We start from the raw sequence: 20,000 nt of genomic DNA on the forward strand, positions 1-20,000 counted from the left end.
TGATGCCAAGTGTTTCGAATACCAAGTTATGCTAGTTTTCAAACACATTATCGAAAACATCGATATATCGATATGTTGTGAACGAACCAAGTATAGTAAAAACGTATGTAAATACGTATAAGCAAGTATAGGGTATGGGTATGTAACAGTTTGATCAGCTGGTGATCAGAAAATTTTAAAGCGTATTCGATCTGAAATTGGTATTGTTATTTAATTGTTTTAACAATAATTTTTGCGTTAGTGCTACCAAAAAATTACATTCGCATTCTTCCTGCAGTATGTAATTTGTAAAAATGACTGGTTTAGTCGCCTTGTGTATGACTTGTTTCATTCTCTATTGTAGTTTCACTTGGTAAGATACATAATGATTATATATATTATACTACAATTTTTATAATATTTTAGTACCTTTTATTGACTAGTAATGTTACTTTATTTATCTATCAGGGTGATACCAAGGTTCTTGGCATGGTTAGTAAAGAGACGATACAAAATTTATCTACGTGTTGGTCACATTTCATTACCTTATTTTATATTACGGGACGTAAATATTTCGAAAAATGGCTTTACATTGGTAAGTTTCTCTAGAAAAAGATAGAAAGATTTACATTGCCATTGTGTTCTCATCTTCCAAAGCTTTAGAGAGTCGATCTATTAAATTTTAACAAAATCAAATTATATATATATGGTGTTTAATTTCTTACAATTTTAGCAAGTGGAAGAGATCAGTATAAGAAGCAGTCTTTTTAGCAGTGACGTCGCAAAACTTTTAGCTGTGATTATGAAGGATGTCAGAATTAATAAAGATGTTCCAATAAAACCTGTACAGATAATAAGAAAACCAAGGAAGCCAATGGATTTTCAAAATAAAAAAATTCCACCGATAATTATAACTTTTGTACAAGTATGTATATCACACTAAATCTATATACTAATGAATACGATAACTTATTTCTGTCAAGTTTATCGTACTATGCTAATGAAATGATTTCAACTAAGATTACTCGCTAACTTGAGAACTGTTTTGAAATGTTTTAGTTTATGGCTGTTCACATAGAAAATTTAAGTCTTCTGATTTTGGGTAATGGTTGGTTAGCTAATGGAAGTGCAGAGAGTCTGACTTTAGATGGTAGTGTTGTTCATGGAGCTCGTACTCTTCTTGCATCTGCTGCTATCATAGGTGGTGCCATGAAATTGTTGCGTCATGCATCAGACGCTTGCCTTTCACAGATATCCTTTGCTGGAACTGCCGAAGCAACTCTGAAAGCGCAAGGGGAACTTTCGGTAGAGGTATGAAGAGATTGTCTATAGGATTTGTATATGTCACACAAGCTTATTTGTCCTAACACGCAAATTGCAAAGGCTAGGAAGTAATGAGATACTATGTTGTGATTTAACGATGTAGCTCAATGCTTTGAACGATAGCTATTTGTGTTTAGCACACTTAATGGATGATCCTGAACAACTGTCCTTTGCAATGGGATTAGATTGGAATCAAGCAGGATATAATTTATAGAAATTGTACATCGGAATAACGCAGACAGAGGGTTCTGGAGGAGCAGGTCTCATTACATTCTTCAAAGACAGAAGTTCGTTAACTAATGCTGCATCTTCGTATTCAGATACACGTGTCGATCCTTCTACTAATCTCTTAGCTCGGTTAGCACCAGTTATACCAAAGGTGAATTCATTACTATCTACCACCGATCTATCCAAATTCAAAGACAAAAGCGCGAATTATTAAAGATTTAAAAAAGATAAACATAATTAAATATATTTTCAGGATTTTATCCTGAAAGTGGGTAATTCTTCCATAATTACGGGTAGAGAAGATGGCGTAGTACTTGGTTTGGAAGGTACAATGAAGGGTTTGCAAATTAGCACGAAATTCCAACCATCTGACCTGCTATTAAATTTTACCTTAAATTTGGATGGATTATCAATTCGTAGTAAATTCCCTGTTTTGACATTACGATCATTAATAGTAAATTCAAAGGTACTACAGGACTTGCGTCTACAGATTGTTACTGTTTCACATTGTATTGTAACAGATTTATATTATCATGTAATATGATTATTACTTATACACATAGATGGAGCAAGACATTTTACAAATTGCTACACAGATCAGTAATCTTTCTATTATTTATGATCATAAAGACTGGGAGTCGATATTGTGTAATACCGATAATGAAGTTTCAAGACCTGTCGATAGTATAACGTTAAAAAATAAATTACCATGGTTAGACATTAGAGTAAATACTGAACTTTATGATTCGTCGTTATGCATCAAATTATTGGATGTTCACGAAGCTTCGTGTGGTGTAGCACATATGAAATTTTCGCTAAATACACTTACAGGTATGTGTAATGTGGCTTGTAATTGATACGTTTTACTTGTTCCTCTATATTAAGATACTTAATACATACTAAACTTAATAGTAATTATAGTAAATTACTAGTAATTATTTAATGATCGTTTAATTTCGTAGACATAATAGATAGTTGGAACACAGAGTTAGTAGTGGAATCTTTGTATTGTACCTTAAACGGTTCCAATACCATTATTTCGGAAACATCTCATCGATGGGGAACGCCTTTGTCTATCGGAGTATTATTAGCTACGACCCGTACCAATGCCATAGGGATTGCCGTTGATGCTCTTGTAACTGAATGGAGTCTGGAACTAGCTAGATTTCTTAAAGAGGCATACAAGTAAGATATGCAAGAAAAATAAAAAATAAATATTCTAATTGATTTACTAAAAACTGGCTATTTGACAGATGTTGCCAAATGTACAATAGAAGAGCCGAAACAATGAAAAATACGAAAAAATCGGATAGCGTTGTTCAATTAAATCTCAAAATTACAAATTGTAATTTATTCTTTATCGCAGAAAACAATCGTATGTATATACATATATATATATAAAATACTACATATATATTGATCTATTCTATTTAAGAATTTTAATCAGGATGTTCAAGACCAATGTCTCGATTGATTGTTTAGTCTCTGTCATGATGCGTTTGGATACTGCAAATTTAGAGCACAATGCAAAACGATTAGTGGTCGTAACAGAGGGTGTTAGCGCGATCACATTGAATAAAAATGAACCAATTGTCTGTCAGCACGCACAAGCATTGGCACATCCATTTTTAGCTATAAGGAAGTGCAAAAGTGCAATTACATCTGAAGCGATAAATATTAGCTTAGATGGTACCAGTCTAGCATGGAGTCCGAATTTACATCTTCGCCTCTTACAACTTTGGTTGGAGTCTGCAGATTTTAGATCTATTATAAGTGGAGACTCATCGACATACACCACTCAAGGTTAATCTATACCTTATCCATTTATTCGTTTTATTTTTTTACCCTACATTTCTTTTATTGTATTTGTCTTCTTTATATCTTTCTACTACTACATTTTTACTTTATTAAATCTTCTTTCTACAGATGAAGACACTGATAAACAGCACAAACGATTAATAGATATATTGGCTACTGGTGGGGTCAGTTTATCTATAGATATTTCTCCGAAACACTTTTTAGAGCTTTCATCGGACCAGTTACGTTGGACGCAAGGAGAATGGAGACTTAATTATATGCGTGTAACTTTAGATATGTCTGATATAATTATGATCGAAGGATTCGAATTAATCAGAGTATTGAGCAGCGAAGAGGTGCGACTAGAACGACAAAGTAACGAAGGTTTTGTTTTGGACTGGAACGAAACTTGGATGCTCAACATCGAATCAATAAAAGCTTGCTTTCCTTACGAACATCAATTTACTGACGCGATTCAGAATGAATTATTCAGTATAAAAAAATGGTTAAAAGAAATTCATTCATCGTCGTCGTCGTCATCGTCGTCGTCGTCGTCGTCGTCGTCGTCGTCATCGTCGTCATCGTTCTCTTCTTCATCGTCATCGTCATCGAGTCAGAGAAAAGAAAAGCGTTTACCGTGCGATTTAATTATAAAAGTACGTTTATATAGTAGACGTAGATTTACATGGAAGTAGTTGTTCTTTATAATAAATATAAGCAAAGTATTTCACATGTTATAGATTAAAGAATGGATATTCGAAGTAAGCGATGATCCGTTTGAAGTACGTTTACGAGATAATTACGAATTATTGGAGGACGAATATAAAGAGAGCTTAAAAAGGCAAGCAATGCTTGATACTAAAGTGCAAGAACTCTGTCGAGCGCATTTGTTACTTCCTCAAGGTAAAGTTGAGGAACTGTACGCTAGTTTAAATAAAAAAAATGCGGAGATATATGTACAACGGTGGAAACAAATGCAGCGCGCCGGCCCAGCTAGAACGCGTCTGTTTGCTTGGTCTATGTCGGATATCGAGATATTGGCTTTAGTCGACCCATCGATCGACGGTACGGAAAATGCAACGAGGGCTCTTCGAGAAATGGATGCGGAAACTCCCTGGCCAGAAGATGGTCTGGAATTCAGTACCTTATGGGTAAGGGGAATCAGTTTAAAGTGCGCCGAATGGAAATTACAATTGCGGGATTTTCCGCAACCGTTACTGTTGGTTGAGAGTTTAAGCGTTTGGGGTAGACTAGCTGGTGCAGAAGCTTTAGCACCGCCACGAGCCAGGCGAACTGTGAGAATCGAAATCGGTACTCCTTGGGAGGATATTGTCGTGGAAAGAGGCATGACATCTTTGAAATATTATCACGATCTGAACTGGGATATCGACAAGTTCAGATATGCGTTTGGGCCTTGTTGGGAACCGGTCATAGCGCAATGCAATCTCAGTTTCGAGAAAATCATCCATCCGTCACGAGATCCGAGCCCTCCATTACCATTTTGGGACAAAATGCGATTGGCTCTCCACGGAAGATTAACACTTTGCGTGAAGCAGTTGACAGTTTTGCTACATGGTTCATTGGATCCGTACAATACCACGGAGGAGATGGAACTTACATGGACAGGATTGGAACTCGATTGGACGCAGGGAAGAATTATCGTAAAAGGAGATTTGGATGTTTATGTCCGTACGGCCAGTAAATACGATGATTGCAGATTACTTCATTTACCAAATGTACGTTTGAGCATAAAGTTAGCGTGGGTTTGCTTAGGTGATCCTAGAGACCATCATGCTGCGATACCTTGCGCTCCGGACAGATTACCGGAATATTCGAGCAATCAAGAGCACGACTCGTTCAGAGCGTTTCGATCTCAAAACTTGAATGTCAGCCTTTCTCTGGAAACGAAGCCAACCGGATCTCCAGCGTTAGCAAGTGCACCAACCGCCTTACTCTACGGCAGCACCCTCAGATGGTTCGAAAATCTAAAACTCATTCTCTCCGGCGCAACAAGACCAACGAGAAAAGGGCCACTTTTCAAGAATATCAGACCTAGGAAGAAACAGTTGAGCAGGCATTACAGGAAAGTTCGGTTGACACTGGCTTTCCATCAATTCCATGTTAGTTATTGGATGTCATTCGCTATGCAACGCGGTTTCGAAGTAACTGGTGGCAGAGTAGTTTGTAGTTGCGAACACAATTTGTCTTTGCATCCGATCGATGACGGACTAATACATCGACCAAGAGCCGAATGGTCGGTCGTGTATATGAATTGCGAACTTAATGATGCGGAAATTTGGTTGAAAAGCGCGCTTCACGAAGACAAGGAGAGTGCATCGCTCCGACAACCGGTAGAAAAGTGTTACTGTTTAAGCGTAGCTCGGGTCAGTTACGGCAGAGAGGCAATGGTAACCGGAGTCACCGGAGGGGATACTCCCACGCATAGACTTGTCGTACACGATTTGAAAGGGGCTTGGACAAAGACGAATAGAGACGTAGCGTTTGCACTTTTTGATTCTTTCATAAAAACTCAGCAGCTGAAGAAAAATCTGTCTACCGCAGCCCTGAAAGGCTTTCACAGAGAAAGTTCATCGACACCGCACAAAAATCGAACAAGATCAGTCGAGGTGCAAAACGTGACGACACAAGTAAATGCGTCATCCGCCACAAAACCGCAACAAGGTGAAGCTGTCGGTATGTTGCAGAGATTAATAGCCGAAGCTGCAAACAAACCGGTTGCGTTCAGTGACGATTTATCGGTACAAACGAGAGGTCAACAATTACGTGGACTAGCAGCTTGTCATCAAGATGATGTCCTTCACAAAAATTGGCTAAGTATGTGTGTGCATTTTACAATTATCTAATTTTATTCAACTTCAGTGTATAACTGAAAAAGAAGAAGAAAAAGAAAAGAAAAAATTGTATTGCTTTGTATTTTGCAGTTGCCTTAGTGAATAGTCAGGTATTATTAAAAGGTATCGAAACGCGAGGCTACGTGATCTTGTCCGCGGCTAAAGCGGAAATATTGCAAAGAGTTCATCAACCTGTGTGGAAAGAAAGAACTTTAGTATCAAAGACAACCTGGGTCGGATCGTTAGAATGTATGCAGTATTATGCGACTGTCAGTGCCAACATTGACGAAAATATCGACGATAATATAATGTGGTTGACATTAGACAATATACAAGTAAGTTGAAAATAATTAGAAGGTAAATTGTACAAGTAAAATTGTTTGAAATTGACGTTAACTAAAGTTTCTTGACCTATTAAATTAGGAGAAAGATTCAACTGTGATAGCTGGTTTACCAGATGTGCCGGCGCTGGTTGGTTCAGGACAGAGCGTCGGTGGTGTGGTAAGTCAAACGGTTGGCGGTGGCGGTGGCCCTCAACACCAATTACAACGTATCGTCTCGAGATGTAAATGCGAATTCTTCTACGTTGGTTATGGACAAGCTTTAGACGTTGGCTCTATCGATCAAGTTCCACCACCGCCAAGAGAAGAAGTTAGCCCATGGGAAAGGAAAGATCTTTCAGCAGCTGACGCGTTTACATTGATGCATCACGATTTGGATGTTTGCACGAATTCGTTGCAGTACGCTATGATTTTAGATATCGTTAACAACTTGCTTCTTTACGTAGAACCGAGGAGAAAAGAAGCGTCTGAACGTTTGCAGAGAATGCGATTTCAATTGCAATTACACTCGGTTGAAGATCAAAAACGGCCGATTCAACAACTACAAAATACTGTGCGTGGTTTAGTGGCAAAATTAAGGAGATTGGAGCGTGAAACGTATTTGGTTCAAAAAGCTCTTGCGGAGGAATCTAGCCCTGAGTTATTAGCAGAAATGGAACGGCTAGAAGCTAGAGTTTTCGAATGTAAGGAACAGCTCGGAGCAAAAGCGGAAGAACTCGATGTAATGTTAAGCTGTTATAAGGAAACAACCGCCCCAACCACAGTTTCTACCACGTTGAAAGATAAACCGGCAGCAGTTGCTAGAGTAGCAGAAATTTGCTTCAAACACGCTCAGTGGAGATTAACGGATGCAGATGGTCAATTAGGAATCGCCGATCTTATATTAACTAATTTCTTATACACCAAAACTAGCAAAACCGACGATTCGGTTGAACATCTCCTTGAATTAGGATATGTTAGAATGACAAATTTATTGCCGAATCAAATCTACACGGAGGTGTTGACACCCACTGAACTGCAAAGTAATATGCCTGTTGATAGGCAACGAGCTCTTCGCGTTTTCTGTAGAGAAAAAGCACCGGTTGCTGGAATATCCGTCAAAGAACATTTCGAAATCAATGTTGTTCCACTAACGATAGGTAGGTAACTTGCATATTGTCGTATATCCTACTTCTCCTCCTTCTCCTCTCTCTTCTCCTCCTACACCTTTCTACTTTCTTCTCTATCCTAACATTTTCATTTGTCTTCCAATGCTAATTGAGATCAATCGTTTTACTGTTAGGATTAACGAAAAAGTTTTTCAATACGATGCTCAAATTCTGTTTTCCTGAGAGAGATCCGGAAGGAATAGAGGAGCCACCTGCACCGCAACGAGATTCCTCCTTTTATGTGCCAATCGAAAGAAGGGATGACGTGGAAAAAATGAAAGAACGAGCAGATAAAAATAAACTATTTATATATATTAAAATACCTGAAGTACCCGTTCGTGTCTCTTATAAGGTATTTACAATCAATTTTCACGAAACCATCATATTTCTGTTTCATATTGCTCTCAAACAAATTACGAGTTACCAAACTAATATTAATAAATCACATGTTTTTCCACGCGCACACGCATACACACGCAATCCACCAATAGGGAAATAAAGAGAAAAATTTGGAAGATGTTCGGGATTTTGCTCTGGTAATACCTACGTTGGAATATCATAATGTTACTTGGACATGGCTCGACCTTCTTTTGGCTATGAAAAGCGATTCTAGACGTGTAATATTAAGTCAAGCTATTAAGCAGAAATTACAAATAAAACCAAGAGGTCCACAGGAAGAATCCGCTCCGCAAGAAGAAGATAAAGCCCGACTTTTATTAGGTGCCAGACATTTACCGGGTGATGTGAGGAAGAAAAGTGTTTTCAAATTTAAGTAACATTTTAGATTTGTAACTCGATGAAATGTTCATTTATACAAATATACATAGGATTGCAATATTTATTCTAATGGAATATTTAATAAGAAAGTTGTTAGTGCATTGCCAAGTATTTTTATTAAAGCCAAGCGATATTTGTACGGTTTTTTAACCACTTACACAACTCTATATGGTTTATTATTTGTTCAACTATTAACTGATATTGAACATTTTCATGTACGTTCATCACTCAAATTCGAGTAATGGTAACGGCATTCTGTTTTACTTGCAATTCCTTGTACAATTTCGATAAAATTATTCTTAAGTAGTTAAAGTACCGTGAATGCGCCGAGATTAAAACGTTAATCTTCGTAAATAGTTGCTTTTCTTTAATTGATATTGTTTTTACTGCTCCGAAATTATTGTTCCAATTATACATTTTAATTATTTTGATTTGTTTGAAATTTCACAATGAAACGTCGGTATCTGAATGAATTCCATATGTAATTTAACTTACATTGAGAATGATGCACGACTGTAATGTACGGTCACCTTCTATTGTTTACGATCGCAAAAATTTGTAATGTTCTATTAATGATCGAAAGTATTTTGTTACATTTTGATTGTAAATATTTCGTTGTTATAAAAATAAATGGTACAGTACATTCCAATGATACTTAATACTCGTATTATCGATGGAAGAAATATAGCCAGGTCTTAAATTAAAACATTGAGTAATATAGTTGATCGATCGATTGCAGGAATATCCAAGGTTACGCGTATGTAGAATTCCATCTTTCTCAATACTGAATCGTAGCAAAATTATAATGTGTAAATAATACATATATGATAATCGATTTTGCAATTTCGTTATATTTCTTTCGCCGGCTACACATCACCTTATTTCCGATTAAATATTTACAATCTGTATATAATACATCGTTAAAAACTAATTAAGGGAGCTTCTACAGTTTTTCTCGTATGCCTCCATTCATTCAAGTCTGCCAAAATTCTTCTACCATACATATTATGCAATTCGCGAAACGTTATCCTCGTTCTTGGAACATTTTCCGTTCTTCCTGGGGCAGATCTAACGCTCTGCGAGCGATGATGCAACTCGGATCTATTGAAAGGATTATGTCGTTGTCTTGGAGGAGCTTTTGGAGACTGAGCAGGAGCCATCACCATTGTTGTTTCTTCTTCTGCTGCATCCAGTTGTCTTTGTAATTCTGCTACCATTAATTTCATGTAATCATAGCTTGCACATGCTAAAGCTTTCATCCACTGCTCCATAGATTCCTATAAATTCCCCACAGTATAGATTCGTTCTCTACTGACCATTATTATAGAGACAATAATTTCTATTATAAAAATCAAATTTATCAAGAAATACTTTTACCTGAGATTCTGCTGCAAGAGCATAATTTCTATTGTTTGGACCATGAAATACGATCTGAAAACCAAATTGTTCTTCGTCTTCTGCTAATTCAATGGTACAACCTTCAAGAACTATCATGCCCACAGGTTCCTTATCACCGCGTCGGTCGAAATAAAATAATATATTTCCTTTGAGAACGAACCATCTTCTTTGATAACCACGATTCAATTCACCACGTTTGTTCAACCAACCTTCACGATCTACTGGTGTTGCTGAAGTTGCAAAAGCTACCATATTTTTCTCGTTTATTTTCATTGCATTTGAAATTATACTTTTAACCGAATCAAAAGAAAACTCTTAACTTCACGTGATGTTTTTCTTATCTAATCCGTCTTAATATTTATCAGTAGGAAAGCAATTTGTTTCCAACTTTTATATTGAACTGAAATAACCTTATAACCTTTAAAACGTATTTAGTTGCACTCGCAACAATGCATGATACAGTGGGAATCTGTAATATTTATGACACTAATTGACTAATATCGATTAATAAAAACGACACCTTTTTCCACTCTATTAAAATGTTTTTTTACACAAAAAACAATTTATTTACAAGAAGGAAATACTTGATATAGAATAGAATTGCGATGTTCTCAATCAATTGCACTAACCTTCCTTGACAGGTTCCTGTAGCTATAAGTAAAAGTTATACATACATACATGCTATTTTATCGTGTTAAAGGATAAGTTGCGGTTACGCATATACTTTGTTACTCATTGTAAACGTTAAATACACGTCCATCTACATTATTATTTGTTAAACGTTGACATACGTTTATTTAACAATACAAAATGGGAAAGGGATTTAATAATTACATGTGCAAAAAATTTTTCCATCCAGCATCCCGAGACAACTTGAAACGAGTACGGTTCAACTACTGATATTTTTTTAGCCTATTTATGGTTCGTACTATGATTAAATTTACGATCCTTTTTTTAAGGTATGGATGGCTGAACAACAAGCAGAGGCTTATAAGAAAAAGCAAGAAGAATTACGTGTTCAATATGAAAAGGAACAGGATCTTCACAATAACAAGTGACCAAAATTATATTCATTCAGCAAATTTCTTTGATATATTTTTATCTATAACTTTTTATTTATTTTATTATGTGTTTTATAGAGCTTTGTTGAGTAAAGAAAGCAAGGATAAGCTTAGCGTAAATTTTATGTATGAACCGCCACCTGGAGCAAAAAAAGAAAGAGAGAAAGAAGATAACGAGCCAGAGTATAAATTTGAGTGGCAACGCAAGTACAATGCACCAAGAGAAAGTTATTGTAAAGGAGACAGTGAAATAAGAGATCAACCATTTGGTATTCAAGTACGAAATGTTCGTTGTATCAAGTGTCATAAATGGGGACACATAAATACAGGTTTGTATAATAAATATGATATCAAAATATATATATACACACACATACACATATTTATCCATATTAAACAATACATATTTTGATCACAGATAAAGAGTGTCCTCTGTACAGTCAAGCAATGAGCGTAGTAATGGCAAATAATTCACCAAGTACATCTGCTCCAGATGCTTTAACGTTAGTGCAACAAATGAGAGAAGATGGATTAGCACTGAAAAAGTGAGCACGGATTTAGAAAGATCTCTTCCTTTTTCCATTGTTTTAACTGTTAAATAAATAGCTCCCTATTTTAAAACTAAATATTGAATTTTATTTGTAGATCTGCTCTTAGTGCTCAACAACATTTACGAGTCCCTGAGCATGAACATCTTATGGTATCAGATGATGAAGAGCAATCTGAAATTACATTCTTGAAAACCTTGTCTAAAAAAGAAAAAAAGAAGTTATTATTGTATGTATTTCTTGCATCTGTATTTTGACAAGAACTTGAGTTTATTTCAAAATAATGTTAATTTGAGATCATACATGCTTAAATCAATAATGTTTATGATTGTAGGAAATTACAACAACTTGAGAAAAAAACCAAGAAAGCGGAAAAGAAGAAATTGAAAGAGAAACGAAATAAACGCAAAAGAAATAATAGCGAATCAGAAACTGACAGTAGTAGCAGCAGCAGCAGTGATAGCTGTAGTGATAGTACTACTAGTAGTTCGAGTACTAGCATCATAAGTAGTAGTAGGAGCTCTGTGAATACCATTGATAAAACTTTAAATGATTACACATCAAAAAAGCTTAAGAAGAAACAAAAGAAAAAGGAAAAAGCAGGTTATATTTTAAATGGTGGCTCTATGAATCGTCATCGGAAAAAAGAAAAAGATAGAACAGGTAATCAGAAGAGAAGAAGTGAATTTAAGCATGAAAGGAAACCCAAATACAAGAAATATTATGGAAAAGATGTGAAAGAAAGTAAAAATAAAGATTGTTATATCTACAAGAAAAGAAAGTTCATAGAATCTAATGAAGACAAAATCAGTGAAAATCAAAACAAAAAGAGAACTAAACGATTTTAAAATTAATTGTGTTTTCGATATCAAAAATACACGCATGGTGTAATGGCGCACGCTGTATCTGGTATTCACATAAGTTGTGTAGAGTACAAGAAGTACGATATATGCATAGTGAGTCACATATTCTATGTCATTCCAGAAGATATTAATTGCATTCCTTTTCATATGCTTTACGATCAAAAGTATAATTCTCAGTGTGAAAGTTGAGAATTTATGTTATACATATACACAAAAATATTTCATATACCGCGACTTATCTTTCAAAACTATAAATGTTTCAACAAATACGCTCAATAGTTCATTTCAGGTGTAATAGTTTAATCTGACTCACCTTGTATATTCATATAGATGGAATAAAAAACACAATGTATGTAATTAATTAATAAATTTTAAGTGAATAATAGAAATAATAGTTTCATAAATATATATTTCAGATGGAACAAGACTGTTTAAAGAAATTTTTTACACAAATGTTATTTTAGACTTGTTATTATTTCATCCGTAGATGGCTATAATTGGTATTTTATTATGAATATGTAACATTAATATCATTAAGTATTAATAGGACTTTTGTTTTCAAGAGAATGTAACTGCTTAATAAATACATAAACAGGATTTCTATTGTAATATTATATACACGAGAATGATTTAGTTTTAAAATATAGCCTATGTCAATTTAAGATAGTACTATATAATAGATAAATGTTTATACGAAATTAAGTGTCAAGCTTTTTGATATGTCCTAATTACAGATACCAAAACAGCGAAATAGTCACTAAATTAAATTGAATGATACTATTGGATATTTAGGCATGTATATTTGAAAATGCTTTGGTCACTTCTTCTTGTTATAAGTTTGTCATGAAAAGATATATGTAGAAGTAAATTCATTAATGCATTATATTTTAAAGAAAAAAGTGAGAAAGCATTTTCATACCTTCATATATTTATCTTACAGGATGTTAATTTCTCACTCTCAACATTTTACTTTTTTAACATAATTAACTATTAACAAGAATTTTACATACTTATTACTACACACGCATGCGCAGATGAGCGCGTATAAGTCTTTCTATGGAAAATTTAATACTATCCAGCCGGTAGCTGTGAACACTTGGGCAGTTAAAATTTTTTGCATAATTGTCATTTTCACAACGATTATATGTAAAAAGTAGAATCGGATTGGCTATTGAATAAAAACAATGATTTATTGTTGTCTATCGACGGATGTATTCAAAGTTATGTATGTACATGTAATTAGCGAATGACGTATAAAGACTAGCGATAAATTTATTCTTGAGTGAAATATACATATGTTTAAATAATTCATCAAATATAAGTTGGAAGAAACAATAAAACATTTTTTTCAAATTTTGATCAAAGGTCGTATAAAATATCTCGATTAATTCTATTTCCACTAATCATTACTGCAAAATATATTTTTAAAGTTTGAATCCTAAAATGGGATATCATATACGACCATGAGATATTCTAATTTTTTCCTCTTATAAAACGCTACCACTTGCGACGATTACAACTATTCGACAGAGGAAAATATATATATTTATAATCCTTCTCCGATTCCACTTTAACAAAGATCAATACAATTTTTATTTTTATACTGTTATTCTTCTTCCTTTTCCTTTCTTTATTTTATTTGCATGCTCTCCCTCTTTCTCTGGTCCTAAGAAATTAATTTTATTCTAATGGCAGAACAAGACTTTCAAGTTTAGCTGTATCCAATATATTAGTCTCAATCAACATGATCTATATAAATTTAATACGATGTTTATCGTCTAAGAAATTTGTGAATTACTTCGGAATGTATATTTATGTAAATAACTTTTTTGAACTTACAATTAGTTTATTGAACAACAAAGCAATGAAAAAGTTGCACGATTTACATATTCGCACGAGCAATGCATTCCAAAGAGGCGGTAAATTCATTTTATTCTTTTTATGGCAGACCTCTAAATATATGCAAGCTAAACAAATTTATTTTTATATACTAACTTAATTTTTATATACTAACGATAAACTCGTATTTGTCAATGAATGGAACGTTTTAAAAACTTGAATTAGTCGTTGCAACAGTAAGATATGTCATAAAAAATATCTTTCAGGTTTTTCAATGATATAGCATTTTGTTTAAACAGAATGTACTTATTATCAGGAAACTGGACATATTTACATAAGGAAAACACATATAATATTCCTTCTTTGCACTGAAAACAATGATCAGTCACATTAGAGAGCAATTGCAGGCCTACATACGATTTGTACGCGAATTGCACTGCCCTATAAGCGTAACTTCTTCGACATTTAGACTTATTCATCTTTAAATATATATATGTAAACAAATTGCATTAAATTCGATAATTAAACATAATAGTTCAACTGTCAGAATAAAAGACAAACAATGTAGGACATAATTTTTACAAAGATTTTGCTGAATCTAAAATGGAAGATCCAACGTTTTCTTCGATTATTTATATGTATCTCGTTATAAACGATTCCACTGTTAATTCAATATCTTCTACATCATTAAAATTTATTATGCAATGCTTAGAAATTAAAAAGCGGACCTATATCCGCCATTTCGGTATCTTCCATATTATTTGAACCTACAACGTGATGCCTAGAAATTAAAAAGTAACTTTTCAAGCATAGAAGTGCATATTTCAAATGAGTAATACATAATTACCGTTGAATTTACATATAAGATATTTTTGTTTTTCAAGATGGTGAATGAAATATCAAATTTTAAAATACCTATGTTGATGAAAATGAGACGCTGTATGGAGATGGGCATCGGGTGATCTCGATGACAAACTGTGAAGACTTCCGCTAAATTCTGTATTTAATAGACCTTTACGTGGGCTTCTAGCATTCACAACTCTTGGTTGTGCACACATCTCCTCCAAGACACTGGGTGCTACGTATGTAAAGCCCTATAACCATATCATTGAATGTGCATAGTTTTATAATTTTTTAATGATTACTTCAAATACGATATATTTACAATATATCTCGAAACTTACCTGAAAGATCATATTAGCGGATTCACTTAAAGTACTTTCTACCGGTGAATCAACTGGTACAGTTGCCGTGAATTGTTCATCGAATTGCGATGTATCATCGGCACTTTTCTGCAAACATTTAAATACACATTTGCTCGCATTTATTATTGCAACACGTTTTATTGCAATCAAGGATACTCACTAATGAAGGCTTGAAAGGAGGTTCTAATTTACGTGAAATCACATCTTGCCACTTAATATGTTTGAAGAAGTTATGATTCATAATCTGCTCAGCATCATCAGGCCCAGATCCTAGTCTCTGTGACACTTGTCTCTACAATTGGTCGAATGCAAAATATATGTCGGGTTTACATTAGAATTAGGGTTAGGGGCGTGAAACCAATCTTCATTTGGATTACACATTGTCGTTATGCAATAGAGAAGACATTGACCAGTGCAAATACGATTATTACAGAATTTTACAAATAACCGTGGTAATTAGATACTCGAGAAGCTAATGACAATGATCCTAGGTTCAATAAAGAATCCGCGGTCAACGGGATAACAGGATGCGCTTTTTTCCGAAGCCCAAATCGTACTCGACTTGCTTGGCTACGGTGGAAGTATAACTAAACTAACTCTTTGTTAAAACGTGGGATATCCACTAAGCGTAAAGACGCTAAGTAACTCGCTAAAAACGATCTCACGAGAGAATGACCCTCCGTCGCGATGATGCTGCAGAGGAAAACTATGATGGGGTGCCTTCGTTCAGAAAGTGAGGGAAATTGACGTTGCTGTTAATTGGTCAATTTCCACGTTGATGGCTAGAAAAGGATGCCAGCCGTCCTTGAGGGAAGGTTGCTAGCGGGAAGCGTCGTTCGTTCAAAAATAGATCTCCCCTATCTTCCCGTAGTTGGGACAAAGACTGTTTGTCTGTTTCAAGGACTTTAGGTAACCAGATCTTAATGTTTATAACGGCCCTCAGGCTAGCTGAACATGTACTGTGGAGATGCGTCGGCATCTGGTAACCATCATATCCGAAGAATAGGGCCTGCGTATGGTGAGCCACGGGACAGAAACCGTTGGAATGTTTACTGTCGCGTGCCGCTACAAATATTTCTTTTAAGGAGAGCTATAGAATTACTCCATACCTTTGTTAGACAAAGCGTTCATCCCGTGACCGCGGCTACGTTCGGCGATTGGTTGTCGCCTCGAGCCCAAGCTCATTATCACAAATCTCGAACAAATACAATCGGATCGAATGACGACAATTGTTTAATTACGCCTATGATAGAATTTAGATTACGGTGTTAAGGGATTTTCCCGAAGTTCCAAAGGGAAGGCTCCGATGTCCTTTCATCTCCGACATATATATTAACTTTTACTACGCATAATACAAACAATTAAGTAAATAAACAAATTACCATTATCTTGTAAAGAAGTGTTAAAGACATACCTTCAATAACTTTCGTATCAAGTCTTTTGCATCGGGTGTTAGGTACAATGGTAGACATAACTTTCCGCGCAAAATCTTCTCAATTGTTTTTCTTCTGTCATCTCCTGTAAATGGTGGCTGTAGGAATTAAAATGTATGTAGTTACGTAATTTGATTGAATTTTCATATTCTTTTACGATATTTTGTTATTTATTATTTAATCTACGTACCATTCCGGTAAGCATGTCAAACATTAAAGCACCTAAACTCCACCAATCCACTGCTTTTCCATGTCCGCTTCTCGTTAGAATTTCTGGTGCCCTAATCATGTTAATGATAATAATAATTGTAATACATACATTTTGAATTAAATCATTATAGCTTATAATTTATTTTAAATTATTTTTCTAGATGACAGACATTTGTAGGAAGAAAAATATTCGGCCGGTCAATTTACTACTGGATTGAAAATTTGAACTCGGATCTTGCGCCTGTAGACTGGTACTTACCCAATTGAACTACCTAGATCATTGCAGAATATTTTCTCCCAAATGTTTAAGTTCCAAGCTATAGGCAGCAGCCGTTTGAGATTTAAAAATTTGGTAGAAAATATTCACAGGTGGCTTAAATAGCTTAATTGGATATGTTACGTCGGGCGACACTCTACCTAGACCAGGTCACCCACCGCGGGCCAGACGGGAACCAGATGTCCGCTCATCCTCGCTGCGTACCCTCAATATTCTTAAGGACCCATCATAAATCCCAGTAATTTGCTAGCTAAGGTCCTTCAGACCCAACAAACATCTGTTTTCTGAAGCATTTTTAAAGACTATTGTCTACTACTGCTTGACAAGGGAAAGTTAGTTTTTCTCACGTATGATACAACTTTCCTCCCACTAACCACTTTCTCTCGAGGGCGGCTAAGATCCTTCCTAGTCCACCAACCTTCGTTTAACCAATTAACAACGAAGCCTATTTCCCTCACTCTCTTAGCCAAAATTGTCACCAACAAATCCGATGGCCCTGTGCACTAGACACACCCATCCTTAGCTTTCCTCCGCCACAGCATCGTCTCCGAAGAACACTGATTTTCCATCCTTCGAACAGTCAACATCCTTTAACCGGGAATACACCCATAGATCAGTCACTCACTCGTCTTATACATACGCACCAGCGTAACTATCTGCTTTACAAGTTGTTAGAATAAACGGTGATTTATAACTTACTATACAGTGTTACATTCATTGAACCACCTCTGTTATCTTAACCGAAACAGGGGAATGACTATTTCGCGGCATCGATTAACCGAATCGTAGCGAGAATTTACGCCTCTCACTGACGTGTTTTCCTAGCGACCGCGTCTCTTCGCGAACGGTCATAACAGGATAAATACCCGCCTGACAAGCGAAAGATCAGCGTTTTCGAATTCCTGTCCAGAAATCCGATCAGCCAAATAGTTTTCTCCCTACATTTTAATACTGACAATAGGATTCAGAATTAATGCAACGAAAATTTTTTACTTACATATACTCTATGGTTCCGCAAAATGTATGCGTTACTGTACCTTCTTCTATATGTTCTTTACAAAGACCGAAATCTGTTAATTTAACATGACCTTCGCCATCTAATAAAATATTTTCCGGTTTTAAATCTCTGTGAAGATAATTAATACAGTTAGATGTACATGTATATAATGATTTTTTAATAATATTAATGATTAAGGATATTGTACCTGTATATAATACCCTGATTATGGAGATGTTGCAATGCGAGTATGATCTCAGACAAATAAAAACTATAAGTACAAAAGACAAGTTATAAGTACAAAAAGCATACTGACACATATAATCTGAAGATATTAATAAGTATATAAATTTTACATACAAGTAGAATAAAATACATGTATATTATTATCATCTACAATTACTTCAGAAACTAACTAATTTACCAAGCTGTATCTTCTAAGAAAATGCCTTCTCTATCTAAGTATGTGAAGAGTTCTCCTCCACAAAGATATTCCAAAATTAGATATAATTTACCACCAGTTTGAAATGCGTACATTAAATTAACGATAAATGGATGCTGGAAAAAGAATGAAGTGAATAAATGTCATATTAAAATTCACAATGAAATCTACTTACTTTTACTGCTTCCAAAATATTTCTTTCTGCCTTTGTATGAGCTGTGTCTTTTTGATTTCGTATGATAGATGCTTTCCGTAGTACCTACATAAATAAAGAACTAGAAAGCTTTTTACACGCATGTACAAATATAAAAATATTTACCTTCATAGCAAAAATACTGCCTTTGTCTTTTCCAGTCACTTTTTTAACTTGAAAGACTTTTCCATATCCACCTTCTCCAAGAATTTTACATAGCTCAAAATCTTGTGGACCAGTTTTTTCTTGGCCTGCATTAACATTCTGTTCCGATAACTGTACTCTTTCTAAATTATCAGATCTATAAAAGATTCAATTTTTTTTTTTATTTTCTAAGAAGAAAAGCAAGAAGAACGTTTGTATCGAAATTGAACACACAATTCAGCACTTTTATTATTGTTTAGAAGGTACGATTTAGCGATAAATTCGATATCATATATTTTCAAACATTTGATTACTTACTCTAATATCGTATTTACATTTGTAGTATGATTGTATTCATCCTAGAAAAAAGAAAACACATATCAGATTTGATACAGCGATCTAAAATCTATGAAATTTGACAAGAAACAAACTTCTCTATTTTCGACGATATCATCGTCCGACTCGTCTTGACTTATGGAGTCCCCGTCGTGTAATTCTATGTCAAATACTCCAGCCATTCTTCTCACAGAGTAATCATTTAAAAAATTTTCCTGTCGAAAACTTTAATTGATTGTAATGCGTCCGAATAACGTAGATATCTACGTATCTGCGTACACACGATTGTAGATTTTATTTCCCTTTATTTGCGTGTTTCACACTGATTTTTTGATGGGTAGATTAAACTATCTATATATAATCGTGAACTATCAAATATATCTACAATTAAACGGGCTCATGAATATTCCTTACTTTTTTCTTTTCTATCTTATGACAAAATAATCAGGAAGAAATATGGAAAATTTTAAAAAAGAAACACGAGACGATTCAAGTATATACTCTGGACACAAACTATGGTCCAACGTGAATGCCAACTGCATTCTAGCACATAGGCATATGTATGTTTATGGTGAAGCATGAAATATATAGAAATTTTAAAAAGGTTTT

The 20,000-nt window shown here is 34.8% G+C and overlaps 4 protein-coding genes across 4 annotated transcripts; 2 read left to right on the top strand and 2 right to left on the bottom strand.

The window, feature by feature from the left end:
* The first annotated feature begins 11 nt into the window (after window positions 1-11).
* Window positions 12-9,104, top strand: hob (bridge-like lipid transfer protein family member hobbit). The gene is made up of 17 exons (XM_076618367.1): window positions 12-138; window positions 242-352; window positions 448-574; window positions 713-904; window positions 1,039-1,290; window positions 1,517-1,681; window positions 1,784-1,996; window positions 2,094-2,361; window positions 2,493-2,715; window positions 2,784-2,905; window positions 3,013-3,333; window positions 3,457-3,983; window positions 4,068-6,162; window positions 6,270-6,514; window positions 6,603-7,659; window positions 7,803-8,020; window positions 8,160-9,104. The coding sequence occupies exons 2-17, from the start codon at window positions 294-296 to the stop codon at window positions 8,442-8,444; spliced, it is 6,369 nt and encodes a 2,122-aa protein (XP_076474482.1). The 5' UTR covers window positions 12-138; window positions 242-293; the 3' UTR covers window positions 8,445-9,104.
* Window positions 9,105-9,276: 172 nt separating this feature from the next.
* LOC117153331 (sesquipedalian-1) lies at window positions 9,277-10,448 on the bottom strand. The gene is made up of 2 exons (XM_033327288.2): window positions 9,823-10,448; window positions 9,277-9,722 (listed from the first exon to the last, which is right to left on the bottom strand). The coding sequence occupies exons 1-2, from the start codon at window positions 10,114-10,116 to the stop codon at window positions 9,366-9,368; spliced, it is 651 nt and encodes a 216-aa protein (XP_033183179.1). The 5' UTR covers window positions 10,117-10,448; the 3' UTR covers window positions 9,277-9,365.
* A 79-nt stretch (window positions 10,449-10,527) lies between these two features.
* On the bottom strand, window positions 10,528-19,927 carry LOC117153323 (ribosomal protein S6 kinase beta-1). Its single transcript, XM_033327278.2, has 13 exons — window positions 19,487-19,927; window positions 19,374-19,414; window positions 19,038-19,212; window positions 18,894-18,977; window positions 18,701-18,834; window positions 18,485-18,547; window positions 18,277-18,405; window positions 16,983-17,073; window positions 16,774-16,890; window positions 15,520-15,651; window positions 15,339-15,446; window positions 15,070-15,248; window positions 10,528-14,935 (listed from the first exon to the last, which is right to left on the bottom strand). Exons 1-13 carry the CDS (start codon window positions 19,571-19,573, stop codon window positions 14,863-14,865), a joined length of 1,413 nt encoding a protein of 470 aa, XP_033183169.1. The 5' UTR covers window positions 19,574-19,927; the 3' UTR covers window positions 10,528-14,862.
* LOC117153326 (corepressor interacting with RBPJ 1) lies at window positions 10,587-12,912 on the top strand. The gene is made up of 6 exons (XM_033327280.2): window positions 10,587-10,725; window positions 10,803-10,897; window positions 10,983-11,233; window positions 11,323-11,449; window positions 11,550-11,681; window positions 11,787-12,912. The coding sequence occupies exons 1-6, from the start codon at window positions 10,654-10,656 to the stop codon at window positions 12,298-12,300; spliced, it is 1,191 nt and encodes a 396-aa protein (XP_033183171.1). The 5' UTR covers window positions 10,587-10,653; the 3' UTR covers window positions 12,301-12,912.
* Window positions 19,928-20,000: the final 73 nt, after the last annotated feature.

This window comes from Bombus vancouverensis, chromosome 1 (genome assembly GCF_051014615.1).
Source record: "Bombus vancouverensis nearcticus chromosome 1, iyBomVanc1_principal, whole genome shotgun sequence".
NCBI classification, from domain to species: Eukaryota; Metazoa; Arthropoda; class Insecta; order Hymenoptera; family Apidae; genus Bombus; species Bombus vancouverensis.

Coding starts and splice junctions, on each gene's coding strand:
- LOC117153326 (XM_033327280.2), top strand. CDS start 10,654: ATGGGAAAGGGATTTAATAATTACATGTGCAAAAAATTTTTCCATCCA. Junction 10,726..10,802: donor CCCGAGACAACTTGAAACGA/GTACGGTTCAAC, acceptor CCTTTTTTTAAG/GTATGGATGGCTGAACAACA. Junction 11,450..11,549: donor GATGGATTAGCACTGAAAAA/GTGAGCACGGAT, acceptor TTTTATTTGTAG/ATCTGCTCTTAGTGCTCAAC.
- hob (XM_076618367.1), top strand. CDS start 294: ATGACTGGTTTAGTCGCCTTGTGTATGACTTGTTTCATTCTCTATTGT. Junction 1,291..1,516: donor AAGGGGAACTTTCGGTAGAG/GTATGAAGAGAT, acceptor TATAATTTATAG/AAATTGTACATCGGAATAAC. Junction 3,334..3,456: donor ATCGACATACACCACTCAAG/GTTAATCTATAC, acceptor TTCTTTCTACAG/ATGAAGACACTGATAAACAG.
- LOC117153331 (XM_033327288.2), bottom strand. CDS start 10,116: ATGAAAATAAACGAGAAAAATATGGTAGCTTTTGCAACTTCAGCAACA. Junction 9,723..9,822: donor CTCTTGCAGCAGAATCTCAG/GTAAAAGTATTT, acceptor GGGAATTTATAG/GAATCTATGGAGCAGTGGAT.
- LOC117153323 (XM_033327278.2), bottom strand. CDS start 19,573: ATGGCTGGAGTATTTGACATAGAATTACACGACGGGGACTCCATAAGT. Junction 19,213..19,373: donor AATGTAAATACGATATTAGA/GTAAGTAATCAA, acceptor AATCTTTTATAG/ATCTGATAATTTAGAAAGAG. Junction 17,074..18,276: donor TGCGGAACCATAGAGTATAT/GTAAGTAAAAAA, acceptor TAACATGATTAG/GGCACCAGAAATTCTAACGA.